The sequence below is a fragment of the Leucoraja erinacea genome, unplaced genomic scaffold, assembly GCF_028641065.1.
Source record: "Leucoraja erinacea ecotype New England unplaced genomic scaffold, Leri_hhj_1 Leri_297S, whole genome shotgun sequence".
Lineage (NCBI taxonomy): Eukaryota > Metazoa > Chordata > Chondrichthyes > Rajiformes > Rajidae > Leucoraja > Leucoraja erinaceus.
The window spans coordinates 54,024-68,020 of record NW_026576198.1 but is presented as its reverse complement, the minus strand read 5'-3'; the positions used below and the strand labels follow the sequence as shown (position 1 = coordinate 68,020).

The 13,997-nt window shown below is 46.4% G+C and overlaps 1 protein-coding gene across 1 annotated transcript in view; it reads right to left on the bottom strand.

Annotated features, from left to right (window-relative positions):
• Positions 1 to 336: 336 nt before the first annotated feature.
• The window catches only part of LOC129693449 (polyunsaturated fatty acid lipoxygenase ALOX15B-like), a 49,729-nt gene continuing 36,068 nt past the window's right edge, over positions 337 to 13,997 (bottom strand). The window contains exons 7-11 of the mRNA XM_055630264.1: positions 10,425 to 10,594; positions 8,303 to 8,424; positions 6,574 to 6,674; positions 2,366 to 2,536; positions 337 to 1,716 (exon numbers count right to left, since the gene is read on the bottom strand). Coding sequence (XP_055486239.1) covers positions 1,537 to 1,716; positions 2,366 to 2,536; positions 6,574 to 6,674; positions 8,303 to 8,424; positions 10,425 to 10,594 — 744 coding nt within the window. The 3' untranslated portion in view covers positions 337 to 1,536. The remainder of the gene's footprint in view (positions 1,717 to 2,365; positions 2,537 to 6,573; positions 6,675 to 8,302; positions 8,425 to 10,424; positions 10,595 to 13,997) is intronic.

Sequence of the window (13,997 nt, the reverse complement as noted above, 5' to 3'; positions counted from 1 at the left end):
AGGTCACCCACTCCATCTATTCAGAGATGCTGCCTGTTCTGCTGAGTTACTCCAGCATTTTGTGACTCACCTTCCGTGTAAACAAGCATCTGCAGTTACTTCCTACCTACTTTAAGAATCTCTATTGAGGAATGCTGGATGAGATCTACCATCTAATGCAATATTCCGGTAAGCCTGGGTCCAGTATTTTCCACATTAACATGTCGCACTGTGTCAATTTAAGGATCTTACTTAACTCGTGCGCCTGTATCAATTCTGTTTACACAAATGCCAGCAGAACAGGTAGTTTTGTTTTATGCAATTTTATTCCCAGTTCCTGACGAGAACATTAAGCATGCACCTCCATGGTGTAGCAGTTACAAGCTTTAGACAAAATTCAGAATGAAAGCCAACTTTGGAATTTATATTTCATTTTAATCAATAAAAAATAACTGTTTTGATTTTCGCTTGATCATAGTGCAGATGATAGAAACTTGAAACAAAACCCAGGAACGTTGCCATGGCTGGCGGTGTCTTTGGAGAAGGAGAGACAATGCATGGGGGAGGGAAAAGCAAGCATGTTCCTCCTTGCAGGCAGAGCGGGAATGTTGCTGATTAGCAATTGAGCAACAAAGAGCAACAAAAAAAACAGCCTTCAGTATTGATCAGTAAGGATATCAAAGGTTACGGGGAGAAGGTAGGAAAGATCGATCAGCCACCATCGAATGGTGGAGCAGACTCGATGGGCTGAATGGCCTAATTCTGTTCCTTTATCTGATGAACATGGTCTTCAGGGTGTGAATTGATCAAAGCCCCAGATTGGATCAAGAGGTCGAGTCAAATGAGACCATAAGTCAGCAGGTCTGCCTGGTTTCTCCAGCGTAGAGGAGACATCATTGTGTGCAGTGGAGTGAGGAAGAGTTTCACTCTTCACTGAGAGAGAGGTTTTATTCAATGGGAGACTGGTGGAGCAAAATGTATAGTCCCCTTGATCTGACCGAGAGCAGAGGATGTGAGAACTGGATCTAGGGCACTCTCGGTGGAGAAGATCAAATATGACAGAGGGGAAACAGGGGTAAAAAAGAGCACCTGAAAGGCACATGTGTGGAAAGTCTTGTCTGCAAAGCAGGTAATGGCAGAATACAGATATACGGCACAGAAACAGGCCCTTCGGCCCAATTCCATGCTGACCAACATGCCTCGTCTACACTGGTCCCACTTGCCTTTGTTTGCCCTGTATCCCTCTAAACCTTTCCTATCCACGTGCCTTTTAAACATTATTATAGTTTCTGCCTGAACTACCTCCTCCAGTAGCGCATTCCATATACCCACCACCCTCTGAGTGAACGAGTTGCTACTCAGGTTCCAGGTGGAGGTGGTGGAAGTGCCCAGTGGCCTTGGAATTCATTGGAGAGGGAATGTCAGGCAGTGTGTGTGCGGTGAGGATCAGAGGGCGGGAGAGATTGGCTGGTTTAATTTGGCAATAAAAGTTTTGCAGTTATAATTTTAATCTTGACGCAAAGCGTGAATCAGTTTAATGACGGTGCAATGTCGTGGTTAGGCTGCCACACTATTGTCGATCAAACTGGGCAGGAGATAGGTGTAGGCCGGAGAAAGGTCCTGGTTCCTCTTTGTAATCTCCTGCTCGATCTGCAGCAGGGCTTTCTGGAAGTCTGTGATGTGTCCTCTTGCCACCAGCTCAGTGAAGCGCTCCTCCATGTACGTGCCCAGCTTGGTCTGCAGGGAGTGAAGAGACGGGTGTCCTGATCAAACCAGGGCGACAGCTCAGTACACACACACATATACACAGAGCGCGGTTCTGGCCTTGGTACACACACAAACGTGCACACACACACACATACACACACCCGCACACACATTGACAAATGTGCACACACATACACATAGCCACAGAAAATCATAGAGACACAGACACAAGGTAGATACGGACACACAAGTACACACACGCACTCTGACGCACACACCACCCAACTGACACCAAACACAGACATACACAAAAACATTTACACAGTCAGGTAGACACTGAAGCACACGAGCATATATACACTGACATTCACACACTGACACACACAAATACTGACACATACTGTCATACGTGCACACACACTGACAAATACACATATAGATACACAGGTGCACACAGACATGCAGACACAGACGCAGACAGGCACACTTAAGACACACAGAAAAATACATAGACAGACAGACATACAGACTGACAGGCAGTCATACACTGGGAGACACATACACACATGTAGACACACACACACACTAACAGAAGAAATGCCAGAGACACAGAGATACAACTCTTATTCTTTTAGTGCAACATTTCTACATTTGGCTGATTAGTTTTTCTGCTACTTACGTTAATGGGGGCTGGTTGACTGAGCAGATAGGCGGTTGCAATCACTTTTATTTTTGTAATTCCCTTTGGCAAAGTGTCGTCAATATCTGCTTCGGTGACTTGGTCCTTTTTGGTCGGTGCAGGCTTCCCCATCATGGATGGGTAGTTTTGTACACATAAGGCCCAGTCATACTAGGAAAACAAACACAGTAGAATGCAAATGTGGGAATCTGGGGAAAAACATAAAGTACTTGAGGTACTCAGTGGTCAGGCAGCAACTGAGGAGGGAATGGACAGACCACGTTCAAAGTTAGGACCCATAGTCATAGACATATAGCATGGAAACAGGACATTCAGCCTGAATTGCACATGCCAACAAAGATACCCCATCTACGCTATTCCCACATGCCTGCATTTGGCCCCTATCCCTCTAAATCTCCCCTATCCATGTATCAGTCTAAGTGTCTTTCCATACACTCACCACCCACTGTGTGAAAAGGTTTCCTCTCACCTCAAACCCAATCCCTCTGGTTCTTGATTCCCCAACTCTGGGTAAAAGACCATGCATTCACCCTATCTATTCCTCACATATTCTTAAACACCTGCACTCCAAGGAATAAAGTTCTAGCCTCTCCCTCTATCTCAGGCCCTCAAGTCCCGGCAACATCCTCGTAAATCTTCTCTGCACTCTATCTAGATTAACAATATGCTTCCTATAGCAGGGTGGCTGAAACTGAACACAATACTCCAGGTGTGGCCTCACCAACATCTTCTTCAGACCGAGAACTTTAACAGATTGGGTATACAAAATCATGAGAGGAATAGTTTGGGTAATCTTTTGCCCAGTGTGGTGGAATCAAAGACCAGAGGACATGGGTTCAAGGTGAAGGGGAAAAGATTTACTAGGAATCTGAGAGGTAACTATTTCACACAGAGGGTGGTGGGAGTATGGAACAATGAATGAATGAATGAATGTCTTTATTGTCATTGCACATGGTACAACGAAATTTAAAAGTCAATCCCACGGTGCGATTCACAAGAGCAATTTTAAATATATAAGATAAGGTAAAAATACATACATATAAAAAAATTAAAAAATTACAGATAAATAACAATATCAGCTGAGGTAGAGCCATTCAGTTGCTGGGTAGCAGTGGTTTATGTAGTTGTTGCCTTAGCCTAGCGAGTTGACTGGACCGGCGACCACGCTTTTGCTTCCTGTGCCTCCTCCGTCTCCGGCGTTTGCTGGGGCCGACAACAATCCACGGAGAGCCCGGTGTCCTGGCTATCTCCTCCGGTATGTTGCGTGAATGTAGAAAAACAAACTTAACTGCCTGTTTACACTGTAATCCGATAATCAGAAGATCCTGTCGGCTGAAGGTGAGATTCGCACGACAAAACGTAACATTGTCAAACAGACATACAAACAAAAACAAACAAAAAAAGCACCGAAAGGGAGAGCTTTGAGCCGCTGCGACTGTGCGTGCCGCCATCTTGGATACATCTGCCAAGCTGCCAGAGGAGGTAGTTGAGGCTGGGACTATCCCATCATTGAAGAAACAATTGGGCAGGTACATGGATAGGACAAGTTTGGAGGGATATGGACCAAGCACAGGCAAGTGGTTCTAGGGTAGCTGGGACATTGTTAGTCGGTATGGGTGAGTTGGGCCGAAGGGCCAGTTTCCACACTGTATTAATCTATGACTCTATGACTCTATACTTTGACCAGGTTCAGCAGTGGAGCTGTATCTTGGCTGCACACCAAATACGTCACAGAGTGATAGTTGTGGGTCAAGTCAAGTGAAGGGGGCGCTGTTCTGGCGGCAGCCATGGCAGCAGCGCGTCAGCCTTTCAATGTTATTTTTTATTTTTAGTATGTTTTAAAGTGTGTATTTAGTGGGGTTTTTTGTGTTTTGTGTGGGGGGTGGTGTGGGTGGTGTAAGGGGGAAACCGCTTCGGTCGCCTCCTCCATGGAGAGGCGACTTTTTCCAGGTCGCCTCCCCTGTGGCCTACCATCAAGGATCGGCGAGGTCTTTCCCGGAGACGGGCCCGGGGCTTCAGCGGCAGGCGCAGCGTGGACTCGGCGTGGAGCGTGTGAGCCCTCGCTGGGGCTCGCCGGAGGGGAGTGCTCCGTTTCACTGGCCCGGGGAAGCCGGCAGCCTGAAGTTGCAGCCTGAAGCAGCGGTCTGCAGAGTTCCAGCTGCTGCGGCGTCTACAGCCCGGGATCCCTCGTGGGGGACCCGGGGGGAAGAAGAAGCCGCCATTGCCGGCCCGCGGATAACTTCTACTGCGGGCCCGGCATGGACTTACCATCACCCCTGGAGGGGAGCTTCGACCGCCGGCCCTGCAGTCTACAGTGCTTCTGGCTGCGGCGGGGACTTTAAATCTCAACCGCCGGCCTGCGGCCTACACAATCTTGAAGCCGCGGTCTCCGGTGAGGAAAGACCGATCCTGGACTGGACTCTGGACTCTGGTCTTGTCCACGGGGGGGGGGGGGGGGGGGGGGGGGGGGGGGAATGGAGGAGGACTGCCAAAATTTTTTGTGCCTTCCACCACAGTGATCAATGCTGTGGTGGATGTTTATGTTACATGTTGTGTCCTGTTGATGCATTTTATTATTTTGTTAACCCATCTTTATGCTTTGTATGGAACTGATTTTTAAATTATGTAAAGTACTTTGGGGTCAATGATAATTGACTATAAATGTGCTATATAAATAAACTTATTATTATTATTATTATTATTAAGTCTAAAGTCATGAAGGAATGGATGTGAGTGGACCAGGTCCAGTTGCAATCCCGTCATTCTCCCCAGCCCAGTCCATCCCCCTCCCCCCTCCCCAGCCCAGTCCGTTCAGGGGATATGTCTGTGTTTGTTTACTTGTTTGTTCATTTGTTCCGGTGAAGGCGCTGTTGCACACGGCAGCCGGCCAAGAGTCGCTTGTCTTTTTCTTTTTGTCTTCACTTCTAATTTCAAGTTTTTGTCTACCTGGTGTGTTGTGACTGTGGGCAGACCAATTTCCCTTCGGGGATGAATGAAGTTTTATGGTATCGTATGTCCTGGGGTTACCAGGAGGTTCAAGGGAACCAGGGTGGGTTGGGGGGGGGGGGAGGGGGGGGGGGGCAGGTGATCGATAGATTTATACTTGGGTCGGAAGAACATAATTGAAGAACACAAAGTGAAGGATACAAAAACGGAAACGTTCAGAAACCTCTGCAGGGTTCAACCAAAGTGGCAGGATGGGTTGGGAAATGGCATCTTGGAGTTGATTCATGAAATGGTGTAAAGGTGATGTTTGGCTTGGTTGGCTGGGCCATGCACTGAGGAATTGGAAGAGATGGGGGCACGCATCATTAGTGTCCAAGTTTAACCATTGTTTGATAAAGGTTATGGATTTGGGAGGGTTATGGTCTGAGTGCAGGTAGATGGGACTAGGGGAAAATACACGGACTTGCAGGGCCAAGATGGCCTGTTTCCGTGCTGTAATTATTATATGGTTTTAGTTTAGAGATACAGCATGGAAGGCCCTTCGCCCCATCGAGTTCGTGCCGACCATCGATCACCCGTGCACACTAGCTCCATGTTATCCTACATTCTCATCCACTCCATTCAGATTCAGATTCAATTTTAATTGTCATTGTCAGTGTACAGTACAGAGACAACGAAATACACACTAGGGAACAATTTACACAGGGCCAATTAACCTACAAATCTGCACATCTTTGGGATGTGGGGGGAAACCGGAGTACCAGAGGAAACCCAGGTGGTCACAAGGAGAACATGCAAACTCCACACAGACAGCACCTGAGGTCAAGAACGGAACTCACTATCAAAACATGGAGGGGACGAGGGACTCAATTTTTTGGTGGCCGCGCGTGCATGCGCACACTTACACGCGCGCGCGAGGCTTTGGAGGCTCAATCCAGCGCTAAATGCGGCTCGACTGCCTGTCTCACCGGGTTAACTAACAGCTCTGTCTGGACTGATGGGATATCAGCGCTGCTTCTCCGCGCTGGCCATATTTCCCGCAAGCCCAGGCAGATTAACCTGGCGGGGATGTCGCCCGCCTCTCAAAACATGGGGGGGACGTGTCCCCTCTGGCCCCCCCCGGGTTTTCCGCCCCGCTTGAGGTCAGGTTCCAGACTGCGCTGGAGGCTGCTGCTGTGTGGCTCACAGTCCAGTGCATTGTGTTGCATTTGGAGCATCAATTGCATGAAATGCGAGCTGACCTGTCCAGCGTTTACTGAAGAGTGCTGTCCGGAACAGGTGAAGATGACCATGGTTAGGAACTTGATGAGTTCGGTCTTGGAGTGGAATGATGAAGGGAAGCCTAGTGAGAAAGATCAGAGGTGTTACAAGAATGAACTGGAGTCCACCAAAGCACTCAGTACGTAGAATGCAAACTGCAGCAACGAATGCATCAACTCTCTGCCGAGCAATGTCAGCATCCCACCCTCTGTGAGAGAAAATAATCCCCTTCAGGTTCCTATTAAATCTCTCCCCTCTCACCTTCAACCTATATTGTCTGTTCTTGATTCCCCTACTCTGGGTACAAGACTGTGCATTTATCTATCTATTACCTTCATGATCTTTTACACCTCTGCAACATTGCTTCGCAACTTCCTGCGCTCCAACGAATAAAGACCTGACCTGCTCAACCTCTTCCCATAGCTCAGGCACTTTAGTCCTGGCAACATTGTCGAATATCTTCTCTGCTCTCTTTCCAGCTTAACAACATATTTCCTATCACATAGAACAGTAGAGCATAGTAGAAGCAAATAATGTCTGTACTCAACATGATGCAAAGACCAATATTTATTTGCCTGCACGTAATCTATATCCATGTACATCCATGTACCTGTCCAGAATTCAAGGGGATATCTGAAGAGCGTTGCTAACACAAAGCTAACGGCATGGCCTAGTTCTGTCAATAGGGGCGGCACGGTGGTGCAGCAGGAAAGTTGCTGCCTTACAGTGCTTGCAGTGCCAGAGACCCGGGTTCGATCCTCACTACAGATGCTGTCTGTGCGGAGTTTGTACGTTATCCCTGTGAAAGCGTGGGGTTTCGCCCAGATCTTCCTCCCACACTCTAAAGACGTGCAGGTATGTAGTTTAATTGGCTTGGTAGAAGTGCAAATTGTTCCTAGTATGTGGTAGGATAGTGCTAGTGTGCGGGGATCGCTGGTCGACTCGGACTCGGTGCGTTAAAGGGACTGTTTCCGTGTTGTCACTCCAAGCTAAACTAAATATTTGTCCCAGGTTCAGTGCATATAATGTTATATCTTGTAAAATGTTTTACCCCCCTTGCAGTTTCGTCCCAGCTGTAATTAGGCAACTGGATGGTCATCTCACCTACTGGAGTGCAGTCATGACCTCCCATCTACCTCATTGGAGATCTTTGAACTGTCTTTAATCGGACTCTCAGAATTCAATGTTACATCTTTGCTCTGGGTGATGTCCCGTTTATCTGTGTACTGCCTGATTGTATTCATGTATAGTCTTTACTATGACTGGATAGCATGTAAACAAAAGCTTTTCACTCAACCTCAGTACACATGACAATAGTAAACTAAACAAAACCAACGTTGAGTTTATAAAACCATGAGAGGCATAGAGAGGTCACAATCTCTCCCCAGGGTAGTGGAATCTAAAACTAGAGGGCACAGGGATAAGGGGAGAGGGGAGGAAGTTAGAGGGCACGGCCTCCTTGATTGTCTGCCCCAGAGCTCCGTGACAGCACAGAGAGATACATTTTTCATTAGTGCGGGTGTCAGCAGTAATGGGGAGAAGGAAGGAGAATGGGGTTAGGAGGGAGAGATAGATCAGTCCTGATTGAATGATGGAGTTGACGATGTGCCGAATGGCCTAATTCTACTCCTATCACTTATGACCTTATGAGGACTGGATGTCAACAGCGGTCGATCGACTCTGATCAACACGTCGAGATTTGAAGAGTACCTGACGATTGCTTGGCCAATAATCCTTCGGTGAAGATCTCCTTCACCCAGTCTTGAAGTTCTGTATCACTCTGGACACTTGCATCGTTCTCATAGTAAAGGTCAATGATGTTTTCTGTAAACCTTTGAAGGAAGGAAGGAGAGCGTTTATGGAGGGATGGTGGAGAAAACTCGAGACCACTGTTGGATTTACTTCTGTACAGGGGAGCAAGAGGATGAAAACACGGAGGAGCTGTGAGTGAGTGACAAGATGCAACGGGCGAGGAGAGGGGAGTAATGAGGGAGGATACAGGCTGTGTAGGGGTGAAAGTCGACGAGGATGCAGGAAGCATCGGGGCATATGGAAAGGCATAGTGATTGAGCAAGGACAGGGAAAATTAAATATTAGGTGGAAAAGTTGTTCACTTTTAGAAAATAGATCAGTAAAGCACTGGAACCGGCTCCCTGGCCCACACTGTTGTCTATGCCGAACATGATGCCAAGTTTAACTAACCCCTTGTGCCTGCACTTGAATCAAAGCCCTCCATTTGCTGCCCCTCACCCATTGCTATCGCATCTATTTCCACCACCACCCCCAGCAGCATGCCCCAAGCACTCATCGTTCAGTATCAAAAAACTTAACTTGCACATTTTCTTAACCTTCCCCCCTCCTCTAACCTAAACCTGTGCCCTCACACATGGGAAAAGGATTCTGACAATGCGCTGACCAGCGATCACCCCATACACTAGCACTATCCTACACAACAGGGACAATTTACAATCTTCACCAAAGCCAATTAACCTATAAACCCGCTCGCGTTTGGTGTGGGAAAACAACGGAACACCCGGTGAAAAGCCACGTGGTCACAGGGAGAAATTACAAACTCTGTACAGACAGCACCCATTATCAGGATCAAACCCAGGTGTCTAACTCTGTCAACTCAACCGCAACACCACAATGCCGCCCCTAATATCTTCTGCACCCTCTTCAAAGCATCCACGTCCTTCCTGTAATGGGGCGACCAGAATTACATGCAATATTCCAATGCGCCAAACCAAAGTCTTATAAAGCTGCATCACGACTTCCTGCTTCTTATACTCAATGCCCTCAACAATTATGGCAATCTTATCATGTGCCTTCTTTACCAAATACGTTTGTTGCCACTTTCAGGGAGGTATGGTCTTGAATCCACAAGATCCTACAGTACATCAATGATATAACCATATAACCATATAACCATATAACAATTACAGCACGGAAACAGGCCATCTCGGCCCTACAAGTCCATGCCGAACAATTTTTTTTTTCCCCTTAGTCCCACCTGCCTGCACTCATACCATAACCCTCCATTCCCTTCTCATCCATATGCCTATCCAATTTATTTTTAAGTGATACCAATGAACCTGCCTCCACCACTTCCACTGGGAGCTCATTCCACACTGCTACCACTCTCTGCGTAAAGAAGTTCCCCCTCATATTACCCCTAAACTTCTGTCCCTTAATTTGATCCAAAGGATCCTGCCATTGACTGTATACTTTCCATTTATATTTGGTCTCACAAAGTGCAACACCTCACACAGATCCATACAGCTCGGGAATAGACCCTTTGAACTGATGGCTGTGCGTCTCCGCTTACACCGTGTGCCTGGGGATTCTCACACACCGCTATGATGGCTATTTAACTTTATGTTTAATCTTCATGTAGTTCTGTACATTGTTGTTTTTTTGTATGACTGTATGGTAAATCACATTTCACTGTACCTTGGTGCATGTGACAATAACGGATCTTGGACCCAACATCCACACTGACCAAGATGACCAAAATGCCCCATGCCCAAAGATAACACCCTCAGGCAACTCTACCGCTGTACCACTATGCTGCCCACTACATGCTGGCAATTCCCTGCGTTAGATCGGTATCCGTCTACACCTTGCAGAAATGCTACTGAAAGGCAGTGATTGTACATGGCCTCAGCACCACCTCAGGTATTAGTCACTGCTCAATGGATGGGGTGTGTGTGTGGAGCAGGACTCACTTCTACCAACCCCTTGTCCCCTCAATGACTGTAAAGGGCTTTAATAGTCGAGGCTGTGTCAGATGTAAGCAGGGGAGACGTATGAGGCAGGGTTAGGGGTCTCTCACTTGTTGATGGCCTGCCAGATCTTCTGAGCATCATCTCTGAAATAATAATTGAGGATCTTTTCCACTCGTCGAGCAGCCAGATTGTCTGGGAGACACATGGATTCGTAGGTAGCGCGCTCCAGACCGCGCTGCAAGATCTCCACAGTGGCAGTCCCTCCGGAAGAGAATGCCTGGAACAACAGATGACAAAACTCAGTAGAAAGTCATGATGCAGTTCTACAAGGGGTCACAGTTTAAGGATAAGGGGGCAATCTTTTATTTGAGATGAGGAAAACATTTTTCACACAGAGAGTGGTGAATCTGTGGAATTCTCTGCCACAGAAGGTAGTTGAGGCCAGTTCATTGGCTATATTTAAGAGGGAGTTAGATGTGGCCCTTGTGGCTAAAGGGACCAGGGGGTATGGAGACAGGATACTGAATTGGATGATCAGCCATGATCATATTGAATGGTGGTGCAGGCAAGAAGGGCCGAATGGCCTACTCCTGCACCTATTTTCTATGTTTCTATGTTTCTAAAAGGATCCTATCTATCTATATTACTAAAAGTCTGATCTTGAACGCTTTTGGCTCGCTGTGGTGTGATTTCCGAGAGAACGCCGCCACCTATGGCCATCATTTTTGGCAACCTCGCTCAGAGCCCCCCTCTGCCTTCCAGAACCGGACAATTTTTCCCATCGATGAAAAATCAGAGAGATATTAATATATTTTTTTAAATTGCCATTCTCTCTGCTGCCCCTGCTGGTGGGAGGGGGGAGGGACTATAAAACACGGAAGTGGTGTGCCTCACTCAGTCTCTGCAAGGGAGGAAGCCAGAGGGTCATGTCTCTCTGAGCTGTGAATAACACTGAACACATGTCTACTCCACTGTGAGTGCCCTTAATGTGGTTCTAAAATGGTTGCAAAAAGTGTCTAATGGTTCTAAAAGGCTTGCAAAAAGTGTCTACTGGTTCTAAAATGGTTGCTAAAAGCGTCTCTATTGGTTCTAAAATGCTTGCAAAAAGTGTCTCTATAGGGGGGTTGCACGTAAGGTCACTGGGTCATAGGGCTCGACGCACGGAGCCGCTAAATCCAACCGGAAGACATCCGTCACTTCCAGTATATGTTATTAATGCTAGAAACGCGTACTTTCCTACCTGTTAAAAACCGCCAAAATGTTGAATTTTTACGCTGAAATAAATTGTGGGAGTCGGGGTAAGTGTGAGAGACATGAATTCAACTTTAGAATTCCAAACGTGAAGCAAAATGAAGGTATAGAGAAGCGAGAACTGAAGGGACTACAGCTGCTAAAGTGCTTGGTAAACATTGAAAATATTGGGAATTATCACGTTTGATCACTGCATTTCATCAAGTAAGGCATTATTTGTGTTTTTTCTTGATTCCTTCGGTATCTAAAAATTCTCAGAAGTGATAAATCTGGCTGTAAATTTTCCTTCAGATGCGTCTTCATTTTGTATGTAAAAACCCACTTGGGAACCATGGGCGATTTAAAAAAAAAATTACAGCCAGATTTATCACTTCTGAAACTTTTTAGATGCCAAAGGAATCTAGAAAAAACACAAATAATGCCTTAGTTGATGAAATGCAGTGAGCAAACGGCCAATGTTCGCCAAGCACTTTGGCTGTTGTAGTCCCTTCAGCTCACGCTTCTATCTACCGTCATTTCTCCTCACTTTTGGAATTGTGAAGTAGGCTAAATGCCTCACATGCTTATCCCGATTTCCATAATTATTTACAGTGCAAAAATTGACAATTTCAGCGTGTTTTAACGGGCCCACTAAGCTGGAAACAATAGTAAGTGCCTACCTGCAGTACATCGCGTGTAATACATTTCTAACATGCTTGAAAAAAGTGTCTCTATTTGTTCTAACATGCTTGCAAAAAGTGTCTCTATTGCATGTTTTTCCTCTACCTGCGAAATTTTTGTAAGCTGTCCTTGAGGCTCTTGAAAGGCGCCCATAAATAAAATGTATTATTATTATTATTATTGGTTCTAAAATGGTTGCTAAAAGTGTCTATTGGTTCTAAAATGCTTGCAAAAGGTGTCTCTTTAGGTTCTAAAATGCTTGCAAAAAGTGTCTCTATTGGTTCTAAAATGATTGCAAAAAGTGTCTCTATTGCTTCAAAATGCTTGCAAAAAGTGTCTCTAATGGTTCTAAAATGCTTGCAGAAAGTGTCTCTATTGGTTCTAAAATGCTTGCAAGTAAAGTGTCTTTTTTTGGTTCTAAAATGCTTGCAAAAAGGGTCTCTATTGCTTCTAAAATGTGTGTGTGCGTTCGCCTGTCTGTGCGTGCGTATGTGTGAGTATCTGTGTCTGTGGGTAAGTGTGTGAGTGTCTGTGTATGTGTGTCTGTGTATGAGTGTTATGTGTAAGTGTCTGTGTCTGTGTGTGAGTGTTTGACTGTGTCTTTGTGTATGAGTGTCTGCATGTGTGTCTGTGAGTGTGTCTGCATGAGTGTCTGAGTTTCTGTGGGAGTGTGTGTGTGTCTGTGTGTCTGTGTGAGTGTGTGTACATGTTTGTGAATGTGTGTGTGTGTCTTTGTGTTTGTGTGTATTTCTGTGTGAGTGTGTCTTTGTGTGTGTGTCTGTGTGTGTCTGTCTGCATGTGTGTGAGTGTCTTTGGGTGTATGTGTGTGTGAGTGTGTGTGTGTATGTGCACACTCTGCTTGAAATGCTGTGAAATTGGCTTGGAGTGCTGTGAGGTCGGACTTTCAGCCTGCACTCTGCTTGGAGTGCTGTGAGGTTGGATTTGCTGCCTGCACTCTGCTTGGAGTGCTGTGAGGTTGGATTTGCTGCCTGCACTCTGCTTGGAGTGCTGTGAGGTTGGACTTGCGGCCTGCACTCCATGATGACTTTTGAGGTAAATTCTCAGATTTTCTTTGTTAAAATGTGACCGCTTAAATTGTTGAATTATTAAAATTGTCCTTTTTTATATCAAAAGCAAAGTGTTATCAAGAGGTAGTGAGCAGCAGAACACAGCAAGAGACACAACAAAAATAACTTAATAAATCTCATCTTTAACATATAAATTGTTGTTATATTTTAAGTAATTCACATTTTAAACTTTAATAAATCCTTTTTCCACTTGCCATGCCTGCGTGCTCTTCATCACAATAGTAACCTAATAGGCAGGAATGGTTGCGCTGTCGGAGAGCCACTAAGAGTGCATGGGGGGGGGGGGGGGGGGGTGGGGGGGTGGGGGGGAGGTTGAGGAGAGATGGACTGAAGGGGAGGGGGCAGAGTGGGGGTGAAGAAAGGAGGGGTGACTGAGTGAAGAGAGGAGGGGTGACTGAGTGAACTGCCACCACCAGCCGTGAGTGACTGGGCTGCCAGCCCACCAGCCATGAGTAAGTGACTGAAGTGCCAGCCCACCACCCATGACTTTGTGAACTGCAAGTCTAAAAATCCATTTAGTCTACAATGTCCACACTAGCTCTCTGGAAACCAGTCCCTTCAGCGCACAACAGCCTGAGTGACTGAGCTGCCTGGCCAGAGTGACTGAGCTGCCCGGCCAGAGTGACTGAGCTGCCCGGCCAGAGTGACTGAGCTGCCCGGCCGGAGTGACTGAGCTGCCCG